This window comes from Gekko japonicus, unplaced genomic scaffold (assembly GCF_001447785.1).
Source record: "Gekko japonicus isolate JY-2015 unplaced genomic scaffold, Gekko_japonicus_V1.1 scaffold1529, whole genome shotgun sequence".
Lineage (NCBI taxonomy): Eukaryota > Metazoa > Chordata > Lepidosauria > Squamata > Gekkonidae > Gekko > Gekko japonicus.
The window spans coordinates 252422-272901 of NW_015173717.1; the positions used below are offsets into that span (position 1 = coordinate 252422).

Consider the following 20480-nt stretch of genomic DNA (forward strand, 5'->3'; position numbering starts at 1 on the left):
TCCATCTGTTTCTTTTTTATCATGTTTTTACATAACAGTTTGGTCTTGTTCTTGTTCACATAAAATCCTGCCAACTCGCCAAAGTCCACAATTTTTTGCATCAGTAACGGTAGTTTTTCTGCTGGTTCTTCAACCATAAACATCACATCATCTGCGAACGCCCTATATTTATAACTGTGTCCATTACGATTAAGACCTTTAATCTCCTTATCTTCTTGCACCTTTTGTAGTAGAATTTCCAAGACCCAAATAAACAGTAAGGGCGAAAGCGGACATCCTTGTCTAGTTCCTTTTTGTACTTTGAAGTGATCAGTCAAGTCTTTATTTACATTCAGTTTTGCTCTTTGTTCAGAATAGATCGCTTCAATCACATTTCTAAATGGTTGTCCAACTTCCATTTTCTCTAACATTTGAAACACAAAGTCCCAGTTCAAATTGTCAAACGCTTTTTCCGCGTCTAAAAATAAAAAGGCGACCTCTTTTTCTGGATGTTTATCATAGTATTCAATTGCGTCCATTACCGTCCTTAAATTGTCTCTAATTTGACACTTTGGTAAAAAACCAGCTTGCTCTTCTGAGATCACCATCTGTAAATAATTCTTAACTCTTTCTGCCACTACCTTAGCAAATATCTTGTAATCATTGTTCAAAAGGGATATTGGTCTGTAGTTCCTCACGTTGGTTAGATCCTGGCCTTCTTTTGGTATCAACGATATGATTGCTTCTTTCCATGTATCGGGTATAGCTCTCGTATCTCTTATTTCATTTGTTAGCGTTTCTAGGACTGGAACCAGTTCTTCTTTTAGTTTCTTGTAAAACTTTGCTGTAAATCCATCCGGTCCTGGCGCTTTACCCTGGGAAACAAAATACCATTTTTTTTTCAATTTAGTGACATGAGCTAAAAAGCTCTCCAGAGCTTCTGCCAGAGGACTCCTCCCCCATACAAATTGCAACCCTGTGCAAAGCATGGTGGAGTTGCAGTCGACTTTGCACAGGTGTGCATGCATGGGCACATGTGTTGCCAATGATCAAAGCTTGCAATGCCAGTGTCAGTGGGTTCTACCATGCATTCAGTACACTCAATGTGTACCCCCATATTATGAGATCATGTGACTCCAATTTTCCATAGTGGCTGATAGCTGAGAATCCCCTAGTGTTGGGCAATATAGTAAACAGGGCTTCTTAGCTGCTTGTCAGTTTCAAAAAAAGTCTTGTCAGTTTCAACATCAGTTTTCCCCCTTTGGCTGCATTCCTTCCTATTCCTTTTCATTCAATGAACTAACGCTAAAAAGCATGTGGAAAACCCGAACCACAAGGATGTAAATGGAAGGTGCTTGTTGGACGCTATTGCATAGTTGCGATAGGGCAATTGCATAAATTTTAAAAAACGTTGAATGCACAAGTGACGTTCCCACCCCAATTAGAAGTGTGTTTTTAAAATTGTAGCTGCGGAATAAATACACTGAAGGAAAAAGAATGGTGCGTAAGTCAAGCATAAAATCTGAAGTCAAGCGTAAAGACTTATTACTCGGAAAATCTGCAGTAAGATGTGCATGTGTAATGGACCTTTGTTGCTCTCAAAGCTGCCACTGGACTCAGCACTTAACATTGTAGGTGCCACTAGTAAGAACTAGGCCTGCTTGACTGTTATGTATTCTGACTATATGGGGTTACCTTTGGAGACGCCTAGAAATTCCAGCTTGTGGCCACCTCTCAGGAGACATGAGGAGCAAGCTGAGACTGATTTGAAGGGCTCCTTCTTGCTGATGTCCATCACGCTCAGTTCAAAGCTTTCCTTTCAGTCTCAGGTCTTGCAGTTGCAGGCCATCTTCTGTGCTGTGTCCCTTCCCATTCACCTAGACCTTTGGGGGAGGCCTTGCTCCTGTTCCCATCTTTCAACCAGGTAGTCATCTGCACTGCAGAGCAGGAGGAATGCTGAGAGCCACTGGAACCCCAGACAGGTGCCCTGTGAGTCCTCTTACACCACCCACATCCAACCCCCAAACGACATGAAAGCAAACCACATGAGAAGGCCTGTGGTGGCTCAGTGGAAGAGCCTCTGCTTGGCATGTCAAAGGTCCCAGGTTCGATCCCTGACATCCAGGGGCCATTTCCTGCGGGAGTGCACAGGAGCAGAGCTCCGGCAGTAAGGAGCCCAGGGGGGGGGCACATGCAACAAGCCCCGCCCCCTGCTCCCAGCAGCCCCAGGCCACAAGGAGCAAGAAGCAGTCATGTAAGTTGCAGAGCCCCCCCCCCCATCCCACTTTCAGGTACAAGTTCTCCCTCCTCTGGGAGGGCAGATCTGCACGTTGCCCACCCCCATAGCTAGCAATCCAGAGCAGTTCAGTGGCACCTTTAAGACCAAGTTTTATTCAGGTACAAGTTCCCCCTCCTCTGCAAGGACAGATCTGCATGTCCCCCCCCCCCCCAATAGCTAGCAATCCAAGACAGTCCAGTGGAGCCTGAGCAGTGGGTGTTGCCTTCTGACACACTTCTGGAATATGCAAATAGGTTATGCTGATAAATTATGCTAATGAGCTCCTGCACCTCTTTTTCTATGAAATGACCCCTGCTGACATCATCAGTTAAAAGGATCTGGCAGTCGATGATGTGAAAGACCTCTCTGCCTGATACCCTGGAAAGCCATTGCCTGTCTGAGTAGACATGATGGACCGATGGTCTGGTTCAGGACAGGGCAGCTTCGTGTGTTGCTTGGCTAGCTCCTACGGCTCCTACGGCTCCCAGAGTGACCAGGGTTTAGGGGTGCCAACCTGGAGATTTGGAAGGTGGAGCCTGGGGAGGGTGGGGTTTGGGGGAGGGGAGGCTTCAGCAGGGTATAATGCCACACACCCCACCCTCCAAAAGGAGCCATTTCTCCCAGAGGACTGGTTTATGTTGTCGGGAGACCCGTTTCAGGCATGTTCATGCAGCCATGTTGGTCCGCTGTGGAAGAGCCAGAGCTGCGTTCAGTAGCACCTTCGAGACCAACAAGGTTCTTGGGGTGTGAGCTTTTGGGAGTCCGAGCTCCTGGAAGCCGGGGCCCTGGGTGTCTTGTTGGCCTTGAAGTGGCTACTGGACTCAAATCTAGGGGAGCGGTTGTAACTCCAGGAAATTTCTCGCCCCCACCTGGAGGTGGGCAACCTTCGGCCCGCCCCTGCAGCTTTGTCCCTCCAGCACCCCACTGGTTTCCCAGCTCAGAGAGAAGTCTGTCTTCGCCAGCTCTCTTCATCTAATGGTTTCTCGGGTCAAAAAGATTCCCTGGGTTTTTGACTGGCACATGCTGTGGGTGAGAACTGACTGCTCAGCTACTAACTGAGTCAGTGCTTTAACTCCCATCTTGATGCTTAATTATTTCAATCTGAATTATTATATGTTTTTACTTGTTTCTTGATGTGTTGCCTTGGAGAACCACATGGGCAGAAAGGCAGCTGATGCGAACAAGAAATAAGGTGCCTCACAGAAAAAAAACCCTTGATGTAGGAAACAAGTTTGATATTGTTACATGTGGTTATCAAATACTAATGGTTTTGATTTTTTTCCTTTACGATCCCCAAGATTTGAACAAAATGAAGTATAAGGAGTGGTAGAGCATAGGCCCTTCACCCAGAAGGTCCCAGGTTCAAATTCTGGCGTCTCCCATTTGGACAAACAAGTGGATTGCCTGCAGCGGGATCCAGGAGAGCCCTCTGCCGGAGACCCCGGGGAGCCACAGCCAGCCATAGTGGCCAGAACTGGTACAGGGGCCTGGCCGAGGGTTGCCAGCTCCAGCCCGAGAAATTTCATGGGGGTGGTCCCATGGAGGGGAAATTTGGGCAGGGGTTTCACCAAGAATCTGTGGTACATCATGTGAAGCTGCTGTTTTCTCCAGAGGAACTGGTCTCCATACAGGGATGTAAACTACAGGGGGCAGTGGGGCTCAAGCCTTCCCCGGATCTCCCAGAGGGGGTCCTGCCAGGCCCCCTGGGATCTCGTGGAGCTGCTCAGGCTGTCGGGCCCTCAAGTTCAGCCAGTCCCGTTTGTCTTTGCAGCGACTTAGTGAGTTCCTAGGAGGACGGGGCTGGTTTGGATTGTTAGTTTTTCTAAAGATTACTTTCTGAAGCATCTTTTGTAAAGACGAGAGGGGGAGGGAACCTTCAGCAGATCGTAGTATCTGTGAAGAAGCAAGATACAGAGAGAGAGGGAAGGCAGGGAAGGGTCAAGGGGAAGATCAATCCCTCCAGCAGTCAGAAGGCCTCCAGGGCTGGACTGGAGAATGTGCTTCCTGCCGCCTGCAGCACAAGCTCTGATGCCAGTACAGCAAAAGCCCCTTAGAGACCAACCATATTTGGGGGGGGGGGGGGGGGGGGGGGGGACAACCTTTTGGAGCTCCCTTCGTTGGTATGCCCCCAAAACCTTGTTGGTCTCTAGGGCCGCCAGCCTCCAGGCAGACTGAGCTCTTCTACTGCAGCCCAGCATGGCTGCCCTCTGGAACTCTCTGGATCGAGAGGACGGTGGTTTCCATTCTCAGGTGGGACCCTGCCTTAGGGAAAGGAATGGCCCCATCTCCATGTTATCTTTTGTTACGGGGGTGTGTGGGTGTGGGGGAGTGTTAACAAGGACCCCCTTCCTTGTGTGCTGTCTCCCCTCATTCCATCCTGGCCAAATTTGCCTTGGCAGCCATGTGAGGAGCCAGCCACGCCTTGCTTTGGAGGAGGCCAAGGCTCTCCTCTGGCTAAGGAATGAGGAGGCCAAACTTTGGGGGGGGGGGGAGACCGATTCACCGATGGGAAATCTGCATGCCTAATCAAAAGCCCGGCACCCGCCTTAGTCTGCCAAGGTAGCTTCATCCACAGATGCCAGTCTTCCTGAGTGCAAAATCTAACCACTATCAAGCAGCCAGGTGGGCTGGATTACCTTGCACTGACCTTGTGTGAATGTCTCCGAGCCCACTGGCCTTCTCCAGGCGTGGGGGAGGCCTCCACCCTGGCAGCCCATTTGTCCACCCTGGCTGGATATGCAATCTCCTTTTGTATATCCATAGATGGCAGCTGGCCCTGTTGATTGTACTGGCATTGTTGGCAAGACAGAACAGAGGCCTTCTCCTGGGGATTGCGACAGGCGTGCTTCCTTCTTTGCAAACTCCAGCCTTCTCATTGTACCTCCGGGCCTGAGCATTCCCCTTCCACGTTTATAGCGTCTCCCTCTTTGACCAGCTCTCGGGCAGGAACGTGACTCTCCTCTGGGCTTTCTACAGCAGGGATGGAGGCTTTCTACGAGGTCAGAAACTGTTCCTCCCAAGAGCCAGAGCCTGCCCTGGGAGGGAAGCTACGGAAATATTACATTGCAGCAAAGGAAGTCCAGTGGAATTACGGACCCTCGGGATTAGACCAGCGCACTGGGGAAAGTCTGCAGGAGCCACACAGGTAAGGGGGGGGGGATGGTGAGGAGGGGTTCAGAAGCCTGGCCCTTTGTTTGGGGCCACTTTGCCATGTTACTGAAAGGGGCTTAATGGGAGGGATGTGGAGTTTTCAACAGAATACTTGACTCTGAAACTCACAAAGCACCACGTTTGGGGTTTGCACCAAAATGGATGTCTTTGGATTTAAAAGATGTTATTCCCAGAGAAACTTTGTGTCTCAACTGATTAAACAAGGAGTTTGTGTATACTACACAAGAAATGAAATGCAGTTTAAATCCCCCCCCCAAAAAAATGTCTACCCCACCCCACCCCCTGCACTCCTCCCCAGTCCTGGGAACTGAAGCTTCCTGCAGGAGGGGCTTGTGCCCAGCGAGGCTTCTGATTGGCTGTGCAGGTTTAAAAAAATGTTGCTTTGGCAGCAGCTGTCACCATCGCACACAAGGGGGTCTTCACTGTGGGGCTGAAGGTCAGCTGCGGCAGCCATTTTGTTTCTAGCACTGCCTCCCGCGGCAGCCGTCTGGTGCCTGCCCCCACCATGCCGTGTCAGAATTTCACGGACTCAAAAAGGTTGGGGACCCCCCTGCTCATCTATAGAAAAGAGCCAAAACTAGCAGCCGTGCCGTTCTTTTTTATTAAATCAAGCCAAACATTATCAAAAAGGAGCAGACTGACAAGTTCCCGAGAACTCTTCCCCAGGCTGAATATTCACTACCAATTTTTTTTTTAACATGGAGTACAGGATCTGTTGCAGAGTGAATGGAATTCAGCCATGTTGGGTGCAAAACAAGTCTGAAAATGCACCAACGAACTGCCAGCTTTTTTATTCTCAAAAGGGAGAATGGATGCCCAGCTCTTGCTTCTCTGTCCTAGTAGCCTCCTCTTGAAACCCGCCAGGTAGGGCCAAGAAATTGACTGAAATTAGAATCATGGAATCATAGAGCTGGAAGGTACCTCCAAGGTCATCTAGTCCAACCCCCTAAACAATGCAGGAAATTCAAAAATACCTCCTCCCCACGCTCACCCAGTGACCCCTGCTCCATGTCCAGAAGATGGCAAAAAACCTCCAAGATCCCTGGCCAAATTGGCCTGGAGAAAATTGCTTCCTGACCACAAAGTGGTGATCAGCATTTCCCGGGGCGTGTAAGAAAGGGCCACGAGAACTAAGCACTGAGGCAACCCTTCCTGCCCTCCCTCCCATGATGGAAGTTCTCAGAATCAGCATTGCTGTCAGATGGCCATCTAGTCTCTGTTTGAAAACCTCCAAAGAAGGAGAGCCCTACACCTCCCAAGGAAGCCTGTTCCACTGAGGAACTGATCTGTCAGGAAGTTCTTCCTAATGTTTAGCCGAATTTTAATCTCAACCTGTTGGTTCTGGTCCGACCTTCCGGGGCAACAGAAAACAACTCCGCACCATCCTCTATATGACAGCCCTTCAAGTACTTGAAGATGGTACTCATATCACCTCTCCGTCATCTCCTCTCCAGACTAAACATACCCAGCTCCTTCAACCTTTCCTCACAGGACTTGTTCTCCAGACCCCTCCCCATCTTCATTGCCCAGATGTCACAGGTCAGTCCCCCTGGAGAAAATGGTTGCTTTGGCAGGTGGACTCTATGGTATTCTGCTATGTGAGGTTCCTCCCCTCTCCAAACCCCACCCTCTCCAGACTTCACCCCCAAAGCTCCAGGAATTTCCCAACCCATAGTTGACAACTCTACTCCTGGGGGTTGTGAGCAGCAGCCTGGCAACCCTATGCTACAAACTGAGACTTCTCCATCAAGACCTTGTCCCCCCCTCACCCGACCTTTTTGTTTGTTTGTTTGGCTTATTGTCCAATCTGATGAAGAATTCTGGGGAACTTGAAAGCTTGCTCACTATTTTGTCATATTGTGGTTGCTCCTAATAAGAAGGCACATTACACTGCTGTTGCTTGCTTGCAAAGACTTCCCCCCTTGACTGCTTTTCTGCAGTTCCCCAAGCCCCAGGGGGCAGTTCAAAGAGTGACTGCCCACACCCACTGCTGACCAGGGCTTCCTCCTCCAGCCCCACTCGTTCTGCCTGGAGATGGGCCTTTGGCTGAGGACAGCAACGGGTTCCCTCACAGCCAGCCCCCTTTCTGCCCCAGCTGCTTCCCATATCTCTTTTACTCTCTTCCACACGGCCCACGAAGCGGCCTGCAGTCTGAAATGGGACAAATTAATGGCCCCAGTTACACGGGAGGATTTGCCCCACGAAACGGACGGGTTGAGGATGGATTAAACCGGCGCGATCAGATGCCAACATCTGGCAAGCGCCGCGCCCCCGCCCCCAACCCGTCCCTTCCGGCCGAAAACGTGGATCAAAAAGGTACTAGGGAAAATGTAGTACCTACCAGAAGATCCGCAGCAAGGCCGGGCTTGGGATCGCGGACGCGCCGGCAGCCCGTGTTATTCAAGGGACTGCCGGACTGCGCATGCGCACAAATACTCCAGCAGCCTCGGCTCGCCCATCTTTGCCTCGCTTCCCCAGGCCATGTGATCGTGCCGGACAGAATATGCGCGGCGGCTCAGGGGAAGCGTCTGATCACGATGCCGTGCTTTCCTTTGGTGCAGCTCTAAGAAGCCCCACTTCCGGCGCGGCTTTTCCTGCCGGTGTGACCGGGACCAATATACGCCATCTTTTGTTTGAAATATCTAATTAATGTTTAAATTGTTTTAGCTCAATGTTTTATGAAAGATGCACATCGCCCAGAGCTCTGCACTGCAGGGGTTGGGCAATTAACACATTTAATAAACAAAGAAACAAAGAAACAAACAAATAGTGTTGGAGGTGGACTGTATGAGGCCCCATTACCCACAGTGTGCCTGTTCCTCTTTACTATTGCAGGGTTCTGTTGCATTTCAAAAAACCAGTAAAGCCTGTTTGAACAGACAGGACAGTGACCCAAGCAAAGCACATAAATGCCAGAGGCAATAGCTGGCTCCATTTCATCATTTTCAGCTCTCAGAGAACATCCCCCCCCCCTGTTACCCGCCAGCCTCCGCCCAAGTCAAGAACAAGGAGACAGGAGTAGTGCTTCTGAAGAGCAAATCCCTGGCTAGACACAGGGTGGCAGAGGAGGTCTGCAGATCGGGCCTGGCTCAGCTGCTCTTTGACAATATGGAGAAACAACTTTCTCCTTTCCTCGTAACCCAAGAATTCAGGGAAGCCCAATTAAAATGATTGGGGGGGGGGGGTCAGGAATCAAGTGTGAGTATTTCTCCATTAAATGTGTAATTGTTTTCTGGGATTCCCAATAGAGTGTAAATTCCACAAAATGCAGCATGAGCTTAGGCAGCACTGAAAAGAGCTTAGACAGAGGACAGATCTATCAGTAGCATCCGGGCATTGACTAAGACCTTCATGTACAGAGGCAGTCTATTTCTGAATGCCAGGTGCAGAAGACAAACATTAGGGTGACAGAAGCAGCAGCAGCAGCAGCAGAAGAGTTGGATTTATACCCCACCCTTCTTTCGGAGACTCAGAGCGGCTTACAGTCACCTTCCCTTCCTCTCCCCACAACAAACACCCTGTGAAGTAGGTGGGGCTGAGAGAGCTCTGAGAGAACTGTGACTGACCCAAGGTCACCCACCTGGCTTCATGTGGAGGAGGAGTGGGGAATAAAACCCAGTTCTCCAGATTCAAGTCCACCACCAAACTGGCTCGGTGGGCTTTGGTCTAATCCAACACAGTAGTTATTAGAATTTGGACCTACACACACCTGAATCAGGTAGTTGTGAGGATAACACAGAGGAAAGGATGACGTGACCCTGAGATGGAGGGCAGGATAAATATGTGATAGAGACAACATTATGGTGTGAGGGACTCTGAGCCCTTTGTCTTCCACAGGGATTGTGTAAACTGTATGACCTATCCTACGAAGGTAGAGTGGAAAGTACCTCAGAGGGAGAAGGCAGAAGTGGGTTCACCGAGCCCTGCAAGGCAGCCTTTCCTGAGATTTCCACACCTCCCACCCCCAAGCATCCCTAGGTGGCGAAAGCTCTCCCGCTTCTCCCTAAGCTCCTTCAGGGCTCCAGTTGCTGAGTGTCAGGACCACAGCAACAATGGAGTACACACTTACAAGAAGGTTTTACTTTTATTGAAGCTATAGATACGTTGACAGGAACACTGTTAGGAATGGCGGGCAATCTATGCGCATGAAAGGTTATAGTACATTCATATCAGCAATACCCAATTACCGAGGTTCCCTCGCGCTGGCTTTAGGCTTGGGAACAAACGGCTCATAAAGCAAAACAGGTAAGAGCTTCCCACGACTCATCCTGGGTCAAGCCAAAGCAACTCCTCCAGTGGCCTTGAGAGATACGCATTGTGGCGATTAAGCGTAAGGGAAGGAATGCGCATGAAAACGAAACTAAAAAAAAAACACTTGGCAGCTTGCTGACACTGAGTCAGAGAAGACAGAAGTCCAGTGCCACCTTGAACACTTAACAGTATTTATTCCAGCATAAGCTTTCACGTGTTAGTCGTCACTTCTTCAGATGCAATGAAGAGGAAATCACATTCCACGTTTTTATAGGGAAAATCACTGAAAGGGAGGGGGAAAGGGAGGAGAGAGGCTTGGAGTAAGTCCTGTCAAAAATCTTCCAGGGGTGACTCTCTGTGCAGGAGTTACAGATCAAATGAAAATACTGGCAAGTGTCCACATTTTGGGTTCTGATTTCAGATTCTAAGTCTTGATGTGCTCAGTCAACTGGCTGTAGGTCTGGTTTTTCCTCTTTTCTAATTATGTTGAAAATACTGGTAAATTAAGATGTGTCATTTTAAGGGTTAACTCTCCTCTGCACAAAGGCTGTATTTTCTTGTCAAGATACTTTATACAAATTCAGGGTAAAAAATGTTTTGAGCTTTGACACAGCTGGATCTCCATTAGCAAATCCTACGCCCTTTATTGTAAATAGCTGCCAAATTTTAAACTGTTGCAAAAGGTTGTTCACCAATCACGAGCCTTGTAATTATCTGGGTTTAGCTTCTCAGAACTGTTCTTTAAGAAGAGTCCCACTCGGATTGGGGGCACATACTGGAAGGCCAGATACGTGGAATACACGGATGAAACTTTTCGGGTGGAGAAAAAACGGCCAGAAGAAGAGAAGCACCTTGGCATACTTGGTAATACAGCAAGGGGATGTTTCCAAAAGCACGATTAATAGCAGCAGGGGTCATTTCCTGCAGGAGCGGAGCTCCGGCAGTAAAGAGCCCAGGGGGCGGGCACATGCAACAAACCCCACCCCTGCTCCCAGAAGCCCTCAGTCAGAGCAAGAAGCAGCCAGGTAAGTTGCAGAGCCCCCTCCCGGCCCCCTGGTTCAAAACAGTCTAGTGGCACCTTTAAGACCAGGTTTTATCCAGATACAAGCTCTCCTCTGCGAGGACAGATCTGCACGTTCCCCCCCCCCCCCAAAAAAAATACCTAGCAATCCAAAAACGTCCAGTGGAGCCTGAGTGGTGGGTGTTGCCTTCTGACACAATTTAGGCAAGATGCCCCAATATTTTTACAATCTCGACATTCCTCTTTATCGCAGAGCTTTTATTCTGGCCAGGGTTAATGCATTTCCCTGTAGAATACTCTATGGCAGATATCATCAAATCCCAAGACAAGAACGGCTGTGCCCCTGTGGTCTTCATTCCCTGGACACAATTGAGCATATAATTGTCGAATGCCCCCTAAAATTCCTTCTAACTTGGCTTCATCCTAAAAGTTATTTGAGTAACAAGTTAAAATGTCAACTTCTCTTGAATGATTTGATCCCTGAGATCACTAATGATGTTGCCAAGTTTCTTACTGAAGTTCTTAAGGTACAAAATTTTAGATAGTACTATTTTGATTGTACTAAATTTGTATGGAATCTCAGATTTTAATTTTACGATACAATGTTTTATATACCTTATGACTAATGATATGCCAATAAAGGTCTATGAATGGATGCATAATGTTATTCCATGACCCCTCTTTCATTCCAGCCTTTCCAACCCAAAATGAGAAGGAGAGACTTGGAAAAGAACTAAGTAGCGCAAATCTTTGATGTTCTTAGCCTTTTGTTTCTGAGCCTTTTGGGAATTATTGGCTGTAATCAGACATGCTGTTTGATCTGATGTCATTGCTGTTCCCTTCTGGATTTAAAATGCACTTCCAGGCAGCAACATCTGTTCCCCAGTCGCGGGCACCCTATTCTGGCCTGTCTTCGAGCTGAAGTTATTTGGCACTGGGGAAAGTCTGGTCCCTCCTGGTGCGTGTGGTTTCACCCCACATTTTTGGATGTCTGACCAATCCATCGTGCTCTCAAGCTGCTTGGGAAGTCTGAACGCTCCCTTCCAGTTTGGGGCTTTTTCTTTTTTTTTTTGAGGCAGTCAGCAAGTGCACATAAATGCATATTCACACCACCTCTCTCTCTCTCTCTCTCTCTCTCACACACACACACACACACACACACAAACAGGAGCTTCTCAAAACTGTGTTTTCTTTTTAAGAAACGTCCAAAGAAAGACACCTGTGTACTTTTCCCCATGCTTTCCAACCACCGGCTGGGGAAGGGGTTAATTGAAAAGATTAGTTTTTTTCCGGGGGGGGGGGCAGTCTGAGAATAATGCCCATGACTCAAGCTTCGCTCTAAGCTTTTAAATAAAAACACCAGCAGCACACAGGACACAGGGCGAGGCTTCTCTGTTCTCTCCCCCCCCCCAGCTTTGAAAGATTTGAAACACTGAATTTATCAAAAGCAGTTTCAAAAACACTTCCTTCACACTGAACTACATATCCCAGCTGCCTCCTCCAGCAATCCCATTGGCCAACAGCTGCCGCCAGTCTGCCAGAAGTTTGAAGGGCTGCTTCCCATAAGTGGTTATGTGCATGCTCAAAAGACAAATGGTTAAAAAAAAAACCCTGCCCAACTGCCCCACTCTGTGGCTGCTGCATCTTATCAATCAACCACGGGGTGAAAGTGCATTTAAGCGGGTTAAGGGCGGAGGTCTGATCAAAACTCTCTGTTACAAAAAAAAAACAACAACCCTGGATCAATTAGAAGCAGGGCCACACTGGATCGAACTGCATATCTGACCACAGCCATTGAGTGGACTTGGGTTGAACAGTCTTCTATAGTAATTTTGGACACCAAACCATAACCCCCCCCCCAATTCTCCTTTTCTCTCTCCTCCAGGACCTGTCATCAAAGCCGAAGTGGGAGATACCATCCAGATCACCTTTGCAAACAAAGCCTCCTGGCCATTCAGTATCCAACCCCACGGCGTATTTTATGGAAAGGAGTGGGAGGGAACCCCCTACCATGACGGTTGGTGCATTCTTATTGTAAGATCTGTCATGAAAATCCCAATCATGTAAAAATGATTCTTCTCTAAGCAGATCTGTTCAAGAGGAATACTTAGGATGAAAAACTAGTTCTTAGGAAAAGGGTAGAAAAAAAGAGGCCGAGTATCACAACACCTTCATGTGTTGACAGTTCCAGAGGGCGGCTGTGTTGGCTGGTCAAAGAGCTTGAGCCGAGTCTAGAGAGCAGCAATATTTTGGAGGTCTGAGCATTTTAGAGTCAGAGCTCCCTTGGTCAGATACGTGAATCCATACTGGGAATGCTGTGTACAAAGAAGACCTCAAAGTGCCAAAAGAAAAAAGCACAGAGAAGGCAAATGATGGAAGTGAAGGACTGAATGTTTTTGTGTGTTCTTTTTAGTTTAAATAGCGAACGGGAAACATGATAGAGGTTTATGCCGTAGAGCTCAAGGACACCCAGTGAACGTGATTGCCTGACTGTTCAAGACTGACAAAAGGAAATATTTCTTCACACAGTGCCACCAGATATAAGCCATTTAGCACAAACCTCTGCAAAAACATACTGAGAGGTTTACCAAAGGCTGTTAGTTAAGCATGTCAGAAAACAAGTTCTGACACATCTATTTCTAAACCCCAGGAGCTGGTATCAGACAACAGGAGAAGGATAATGCCTGCCATCCAGCAAACCACTTTTGGAAACAGGATGAATGGCCCAATCCAGCCAGGCTTGTCTTTTGGGCGCGTCAGTGCCTCTGACATTTTCAATCTTGCTAGGTGTGCTTAGCCATTTGCCAGCAGCTTTCCAAAGACATCAACTCATCCAGGGATTAATTGGGGGAAATGGGGCAGATACCCCTTTCGTAAAATCTTGGGAGCAGGTGTAGAGTGGAACAGGGTGTAACCCTAACCAGGGGTCATTTCGTAGAAAAAGAGGTGCAGGAGCTCATTAGCATAACTCATCAGCATAACTTATTTGCATATGCGACACCCCCTGACATCACCGGAAGTGTGTCAGAAGGCAATACTCACCGCTCAGGCTCTACTGTACTGTTTTGGATTGCTAGCTATGGGGGGGGGGATATGCGCAGATTTGCCCTCACAAAGGAGGGAGAGCTTGTACCTGAATAAAACTTTGCCTTAAAAGTGCCACTGGACAGTTTTGGATTGCTAGCCGGGAAAGGTGGGCAGTGGGGCTCCGGAGTCCTTCCCCGGGCTCTGTGCCTCGGCGTGGGTGGGGTGGGGCTCTGCAACTTACCTGGCTGCTTCTTGCTCCTCGTGGCCTGGGGCTGCTGGGAGCGGGAGACGGGGCTTTTTGCATGTGTCCGCCCCCTGGGCTCTTTACTGCCAGAGCTCTGCTCCTGTGTGCTGCTGCAGGAAATGACCCCTGACCCTAACTCTCCACAGTGCAGTGTGTGACTCAGGTGCCCGCTAGGTCCAGTGCATTTTGGAAAGGGCCACCATGAGGTCTTAATGTTTATCCTGCCTTTCCTCTGTGGAGGTAAGGGCAGTGTAGACAGTTCTCTCCTCCCCTGCTTTATCCTCATAACAACCCTGTGAGGTAGGTTAGGCTGAGAGACAGCTATTGGCCCAAGGTCATCCAGTAATTCAAAGGCAGGCCTCCCAAGTCCAATACTGCAACCCAGGGGCCTCAACCTGGAGCTCGTGGGCACCATGGCACCTGCTAACACCTTTCCTGGTGCCCGCCAAGCATTTTTGGAAAGTGGGTGGGGCCCAGGTGGGGCTTTTGCCCAGCAAGGCTTCTGTTTTGACTGTGCGGATTTTTTTAAAAAAACCATTGCTTTGGCGGCAGCGGCTACCACAGCACGAGAGTCTGCTGAAGGGAAGCTGCAGCAGCCATTTTGTGACTGGCTTTGCCTCCTGTGGCAGCCATTTGGGGGTGGCTGCAGCCACCGTGCTGTGCCAGAATTCTAAAGGTGCCCACAGGCTCAAAATGGTTGGGGACCCCTCCTCTGACCCTTGCCTCTCTGTCTAGGATACGATGCTGTCGTATGAGGTCATCCATACCAGTTGAGGGGCCTGTTCTGAATCACCATGTAGGGAATGATCTGAGCTTTCTGAGGGCTTGTGAACCGAATAGGGTTGCCAAGTATTACCTTTCGCTGGAGTGGGGGACTCCCAGCTCTTTCCTGGAGAGCGCGCGTGCTGCAACCACATCACCCGGAAGTGACGTGATCACGCTGGGGGCGGAGCCACAACCATCCAAGGGAAAACCATAGAGTTTTCCCTTGGATGACCATGGCCCCGCCCCCAGTGTGCCCGGCGTGGTCGCGTCACTTCCGGGTGACGTGCACGTCACGTACTTTGGGGGTGGGGTTCCCCCTGGAGCCCGGGTGGCGTTCCCCCCGGGCTTCTGGGGCAGGGGTTTTCCCCGCCCCCCGGGGGGACTTGGCAAGCCTAGAACCGAATGAGTGTTTCTGCCGTCTTCCCTCAGAACGGCGTGTTCCGTCTTTACAACACAAGTACAAGCTGCACAGTTTCTCTTTCCATTTCAAAAGGCTTCTCCCGGAATGGAGCTACCGTGAAACCTCTGGGGAACTTCACGTACCGCTGGACAGTCCCACAGCATGTGGGGCCTACAGCCACAGACCCTCCTTGCCTGACTCGGATGTACTCCTCTGCAGCAGATGCCGCCAGAGACACCAGCTCTGGCCTAGTGGGCCCCTTGCTGGTCTGTCAGCCCGGAACCCTCAGTGAAGAGAACAAGCAGGTACGACGGTCTGTCAGCCTGCGGAGCCTCCGCGGGAGCAAGAGGAGGAGGGCCGTTTGCTGAGGCGAGGCCTCCGTCGGGGCTGGCGTCTGGCTGCCCTTGAGAGCCACGGCCCAGCTGCCAGTGTCTCCTCCTCATGGAACAGAATCCTCAGCCTCACAAGCTGCAGCTGGCACGGGGCTGGGCGAGGGACTGAGCACATGGCGGATGTCCCATCGTGAGCTCTGCCTTTGCCCACTGGCCTTGAGAGAGAGAGAGAGAGAGAGCTCCATTGAGCGGGTCTAGAGCACATCCCAAGGCCGCCATCCGCCTTTAGCTCTCTCTCCAGCCACGGGACTTGTGGCAGGGTTGCCTGTTCTGGGTTGGGACATACCTGGAGATTTGGGGGGGGTGGAGTTTGGGGAGGAAAAGAACTCAGCAGATACAGCGCCGTAGAGTCCACCTGCCAGAGCTGCCTTTTCCTTCAGTGGAACTGACCTCTGTCACCTGGAGACCGGTTGTAGTGGGCTCACCTGGAGGATGGCAACCCTAGGTTACAAAGACCCCCCCCTCTCTCTCCCCCCCCTTGAGGCTCAGTGCCCCAAGAGAGTGTCTGTGCCTTGAGATGGATTTGAAACAGGGCCAGGCATATTCGCGGAGGAGGACAGATCTGCGACAGCTATTAGCCAAACAGAGCTATTTAACTGTTCCATCCACGAAGGCTCCGGGTTCAGAGGCAGTATGCCCATGAATTCTACTTGCTGGAGATTAACGCCCAGAAGGGCCCTCATCACCTCTGTGCCCCGTCTGTGGGCTTCCTGGAAGAATCTGAGTGGCCACTGTGGGGACAAGGCCGCAGCCAGGGTCCCTCATCTGGGGGAGCTTCAAACCAGTGAACGGAGAATCCCCGGTTTCCCTGTCACCAAGCCCAAGTGTCTGCCCATAGCTTAGTTATCTGTGGACTCAGAAACAATCTGCATAAGAACAATTATCTCTGAGTTCAGAAGCCTTCAGTGCTTATAGCCAACTGGCATCTTCCTTGAGCAGTGAATGACCTCCTTGAGCGAGCGACTGTCCCGCAGCCGCTCACAGTGAATGCCACACAGACTCTGGTAACGGCAATGGGAGTCCGGGAGTTTAACAGCCACCTAGCATAATATGAGGAGCTGCGGTGGCTCAAGTGGTTAAGATGCTGAACTGCGGGCTGTGGAAGGTCGGTAGTTCAGCAGTTCGAGACCCGAGTGTGCCGCATGATGGAGTGAGCTCCCGTCTCTAGTTCCAGCTCCTGCCAACCTAGCAGTTCGAAAGCAAGAAATTGCAAGTAGATAAATAGGTACCACTTCGGTGGGAAGGTAACAGCGTTCCATGCACCTTGGTGTTTAGTCATGCCGGCCCCATGACCACGGAAACGTCTTCGGACAGCGCTGGCTCTTCGGCTTTGAAACGGAGATGAGCACCGCAACCCTAGAGTCGGATTCGACTGGCTTTCGAGCAAGGGAACCTTTACCTTTACCTAGCATAATATGAGGTCATGGTGGAAAGTGTCATCCAGTCACAGCTGAGGGTTTTCGAGGCAAGAGGCAGTCAGAGGGTGGCTTGCCCTGGGCTGCCTCTGCCTAGAGACCCTGGAGCTCCCTGGTGGTCTCTAGCCAGGGCCAAGTCGGCTCAGTTTCCAAGGTCTGAAGGGAGAGGGCGAGCCTGACCGGGGCACTCGGGTCTCTGGGCAGGGCTAAGTGAGAGGAGCTTGGGACTGTAACACTCTTCAGGGGCCACTCTCCACCTCTGATATTTTTCTAGAACTTTCCTCATTGTCAGTGGAAGATGTTAAAACATAATCCTCAGCCTGCCTGAAGGCACAGAGAGCAGTTGTGGTTGTTTTAAAAGGAAGAAACCTTCTTTTTAGTCAGTGGTCCAGGTGGGGCCGTGCACTCCCTGAGCACACACACACACACCCCGGGTTACAACGCCACACAGGCAACCAAACTCTGGACTAGAGGTGTTGTCATTCTCTTAACAAGACAGGCATTTCTTCCTTGAAGCCCCGGCCACCCTGCATGTGGCTCCACAGCCACAGCCTGTTTCTCTTTCTCTCCCTCCCTCCTCTCACCCCACCATTGAGTGCAAAGGTGCCGCCGGCAAGTGTGAATTATAACCCACGGGTTATCTAAATGTTGAAATCTGGATGTTTCAGAAACGGAATGAATTCCATGTGTTGTTTTCCTAGAAAGGAGTTGACAAAGAGTTTTATCTTTTGTTTGGAGTCTTTGATGAAAACCTTAGCTGGTATCTGGATGTGAATCTGAAATATTACTTGAGGAAAGAAGAGGCTTTTGAGGATGACGGCTTCCAGGAGTCCAACAGGATGCATGGTATGTCTACACCCGCTCCAGGAGAGTAAGGGTTAGCAGGTATCATAAAGCACAAAGAGGGAGGTTCCCATAATGCATATCTCAGCAGGTTCTGACCAGGTGCCTTTTTCACCCGGCAAACCACAGATTCAGTTCCAGACCAGTCTCTGCACTGGGTCAAGGAGTGTTTTTCATTCCAAGCAAATCCACCACATCTTGGGAAACTGAGACACGCAGATGAAACCCAGATGCAATTCAGAAGTTGCCTTAAACTAGGTGATAATAACACAACCCGTGAGCCCGGTTCACTTGTTTGTGTTTAGTAGCATGAGCATCCAGTCTGCAGTGCTTCAAGGAAAGTTATCCCCCCCACACACACACATTTCAAACAAGAGCAAATGACATTCAAAAGCTTGCCCACTGAATGGGTAGGAACAGGGAATGCATGTATGCTCTAAGGGTGTGGTCTGAAGTAGTGCAAAGTGTGGCAGTTGTGAAGCTCTGCAGATCTAGGCCTGGCCCTTATCTTGAGGGAAAGCCCAGGGACCCAGACTATGGCCCAATCTGCATTTGCTCACTGGAACAGCTCAAAACCAAGTTCAGATACCCTGGGCCAACACCGTACTGTCTGCATAAAATGGCCATAAATCTATGTAGACAGTTCCATAAAACCAAGAGATCAAAGAAGTGAAATTGGCATGCAATCTGGACACTGCCATAAAATCTGACAATCACAGTGAAAGTGGCATGCAATGCAAAGGGGAATTTCTGTTCCAATGTGGGTTTGGTAAAACAGCAGAGCAAATGCTAGATGCAGATTGGGTCATTGTCTCTGTGCATTCTGTGGAGGAAAAGCAGGGTGTCAGTGTAACAAATACATTAAAAGAGTCAGTGCCCTCTTTCCTACAAGCCTACAAGAGGTTCTGTCTGTGTTAATGTGATGTGTGTGTGTGTGTTTTTCCTCACTGAAGCCATTAATGGATTAATGTTCAGTAACTTGCCTGGTCTGGACATATGTAAAGGAGAAAAGGCTTCCTGGCACCTCTTGGGCCTGGGCACTGACGCCGACGTCCACGGAGTGGTCTTCCAAGGAAATACTGTCTTGATGGATGGAATGAGGCGAGACACAGCCAGTCTCTTCCCTCACACATTCGCCACGGCACTCATGCAGGTGGACAATGAAGGTGAGTGCCAGATCCGTTCAAGCCGCGCTAATCTCTGTGGTTTTCCTTAACAGAGCTGTGTTTGTTTTACGGTGAAGGTGTCCACTGGCGGTTGCAAGTGCCACCAGGAAGTCACAGCGGACTTATGGCAACTCCATAGGGTTTCCAGGGCAAGAGAGATTCAGAGGTGGCTTTGCCCTTGCCTGCCTCTGCATAGACCCTGGGCTTCCTGGGTGGCCTCCCCTCCAAGCCCTCACCAGGGCCGGCCCTGCTTAGCTTCCAAGATCTGACAGGATCGGCCAGCCTGGGCCGTCCAGGTCAAGGCAAACACATTCGTTCCTTTGGTATTGTGGAGGCATTTGTTTCTTTTGTAGAGCAGGGGGATCAGGTTGGCTGCGTCCTCAGTACAAATGTAATTTCTTCTCTCTGGGGCCAAGTTTCATTTTGTTTTGTTTTTTTAAATGGTGGTTGGATGGACTTGATTTTAAAAAAACAAACAAACTGGCCCATGATGTCTGCAACATATCTTGCTCCTTCCCGTCCCCAGAACAGTTTTGCAGTTGTTCTTTAACGAGGAAGAGAAGAGGGGGAACATCTTAATGTGCATGTGGCAGTCTATATGGAAGGTGGGGAAAGGCAGGAAGCTGGACGGAGATATCACAGGCTGGTCGAGAAGGGCCCCTTGGGCATTTGTCATGCAAACTGTGAAGTCATTTGGCAGCCAGATTCCCACAGCAGGCGGACTGGTGAAGAGACCTCGGGTGACTTCTCTTTAAGTATCAGGTCTTCCTTAAGTATCAGGCGAGGGATCACTGCGGCCCTCCTGAATTCGTGGCGTTTTTCTTCACGCTGCCTTCTAGGGTCTTCTGAGGTCTACTGTCAGACAAGCAACCATTACCAGTCTGGGATGAGGGGACACTACTCAGTTCAGCAGTGTGGGAAGAAGGAACCTTTTCTCAGCAGGAGATATGAGAGAGCGAGGACTGTCTACATCATGGCAGAGGAGGTGGATTGGGACTATGCCCCGGACCGCAGCTGGGAGCTGGAAAGGCACAATGGCTCTGGCGAAGAAAGGTAACAGGGTCGTTTCAGAGGTGAATGAGCTTTGACTGCCTCATTTCTACAAACTGCCAGGCAAAAAGCAGATTTTTTTTGCCTCCTGTACGGTGAGACACATTTCTAGGTGGCAAATAGTTGGGTAACTCCTTCCTGCCTGTGGCATGCCCCCCCCCCAATGGAGCAGAGAAGATGCTACAGATGGGAAACCAGCTGCTTCCTGGGAGGGTGTGAGAAAATCCGGAGGGATCATTGAGGCGGGAGGCGGGGGAGGGGCAAAGAGGTTTCAGTGGGGACAGGCAGAGTACAGAGGCCCCCTCATTGGCACATACAGCCAAGGTTAACCTGCAAAAAACCCAGCAACAAACAGTAGAATTTGTTGTGGTGAATTTTTATACTTCATAGTATTATTTTATATACAAGTGGAGACCTGCAAAAAAGTTGCAGGATGGTTATCCTATTCCTCACACCTTTGCTTCCTTCTGTCTCCCCA

General features: G+C 49.8%; 1 protein-coding gene across 1 annotated transcript in view; it reads left to right on the top strand.

Annotated features, from left to right (window-relative positions):
• HEPH (hephaestin) overlaps positions 1 to 20480 on the top strand; it is an 89119-nt gene that overhangs the window by 31008 nt on the left and 37631 nt on the right. Inside the window, exons 6-12 of the mRNA XM_015423339.1 lie at positions 5234 to 5402; positions 10404 to 10543; positions 12586 to 12717; positions 15230 to 15441; positions 17645 to 17789; positions 18740 to 18952; positions 19792 to 20005. Of these exons, the coding sequence (XP_015278825.1) occupies positions 5234 to 5402; positions 10404 to 10543; positions 12586 to 12717; positions 15230 to 15441; positions 17645 to 17789; positions 18740 to 18952; positions 19792 to 20005 (1225 nt within the window). The remainder of the gene's footprint in view (positions 1 to 5233; positions 5403 to 10403; positions 10544 to 12585; positions 12718 to 15229; positions 15442 to 17644; positions 17790 to 18739; positions 18953 to 19791; positions 20006 to 20480) is intronic.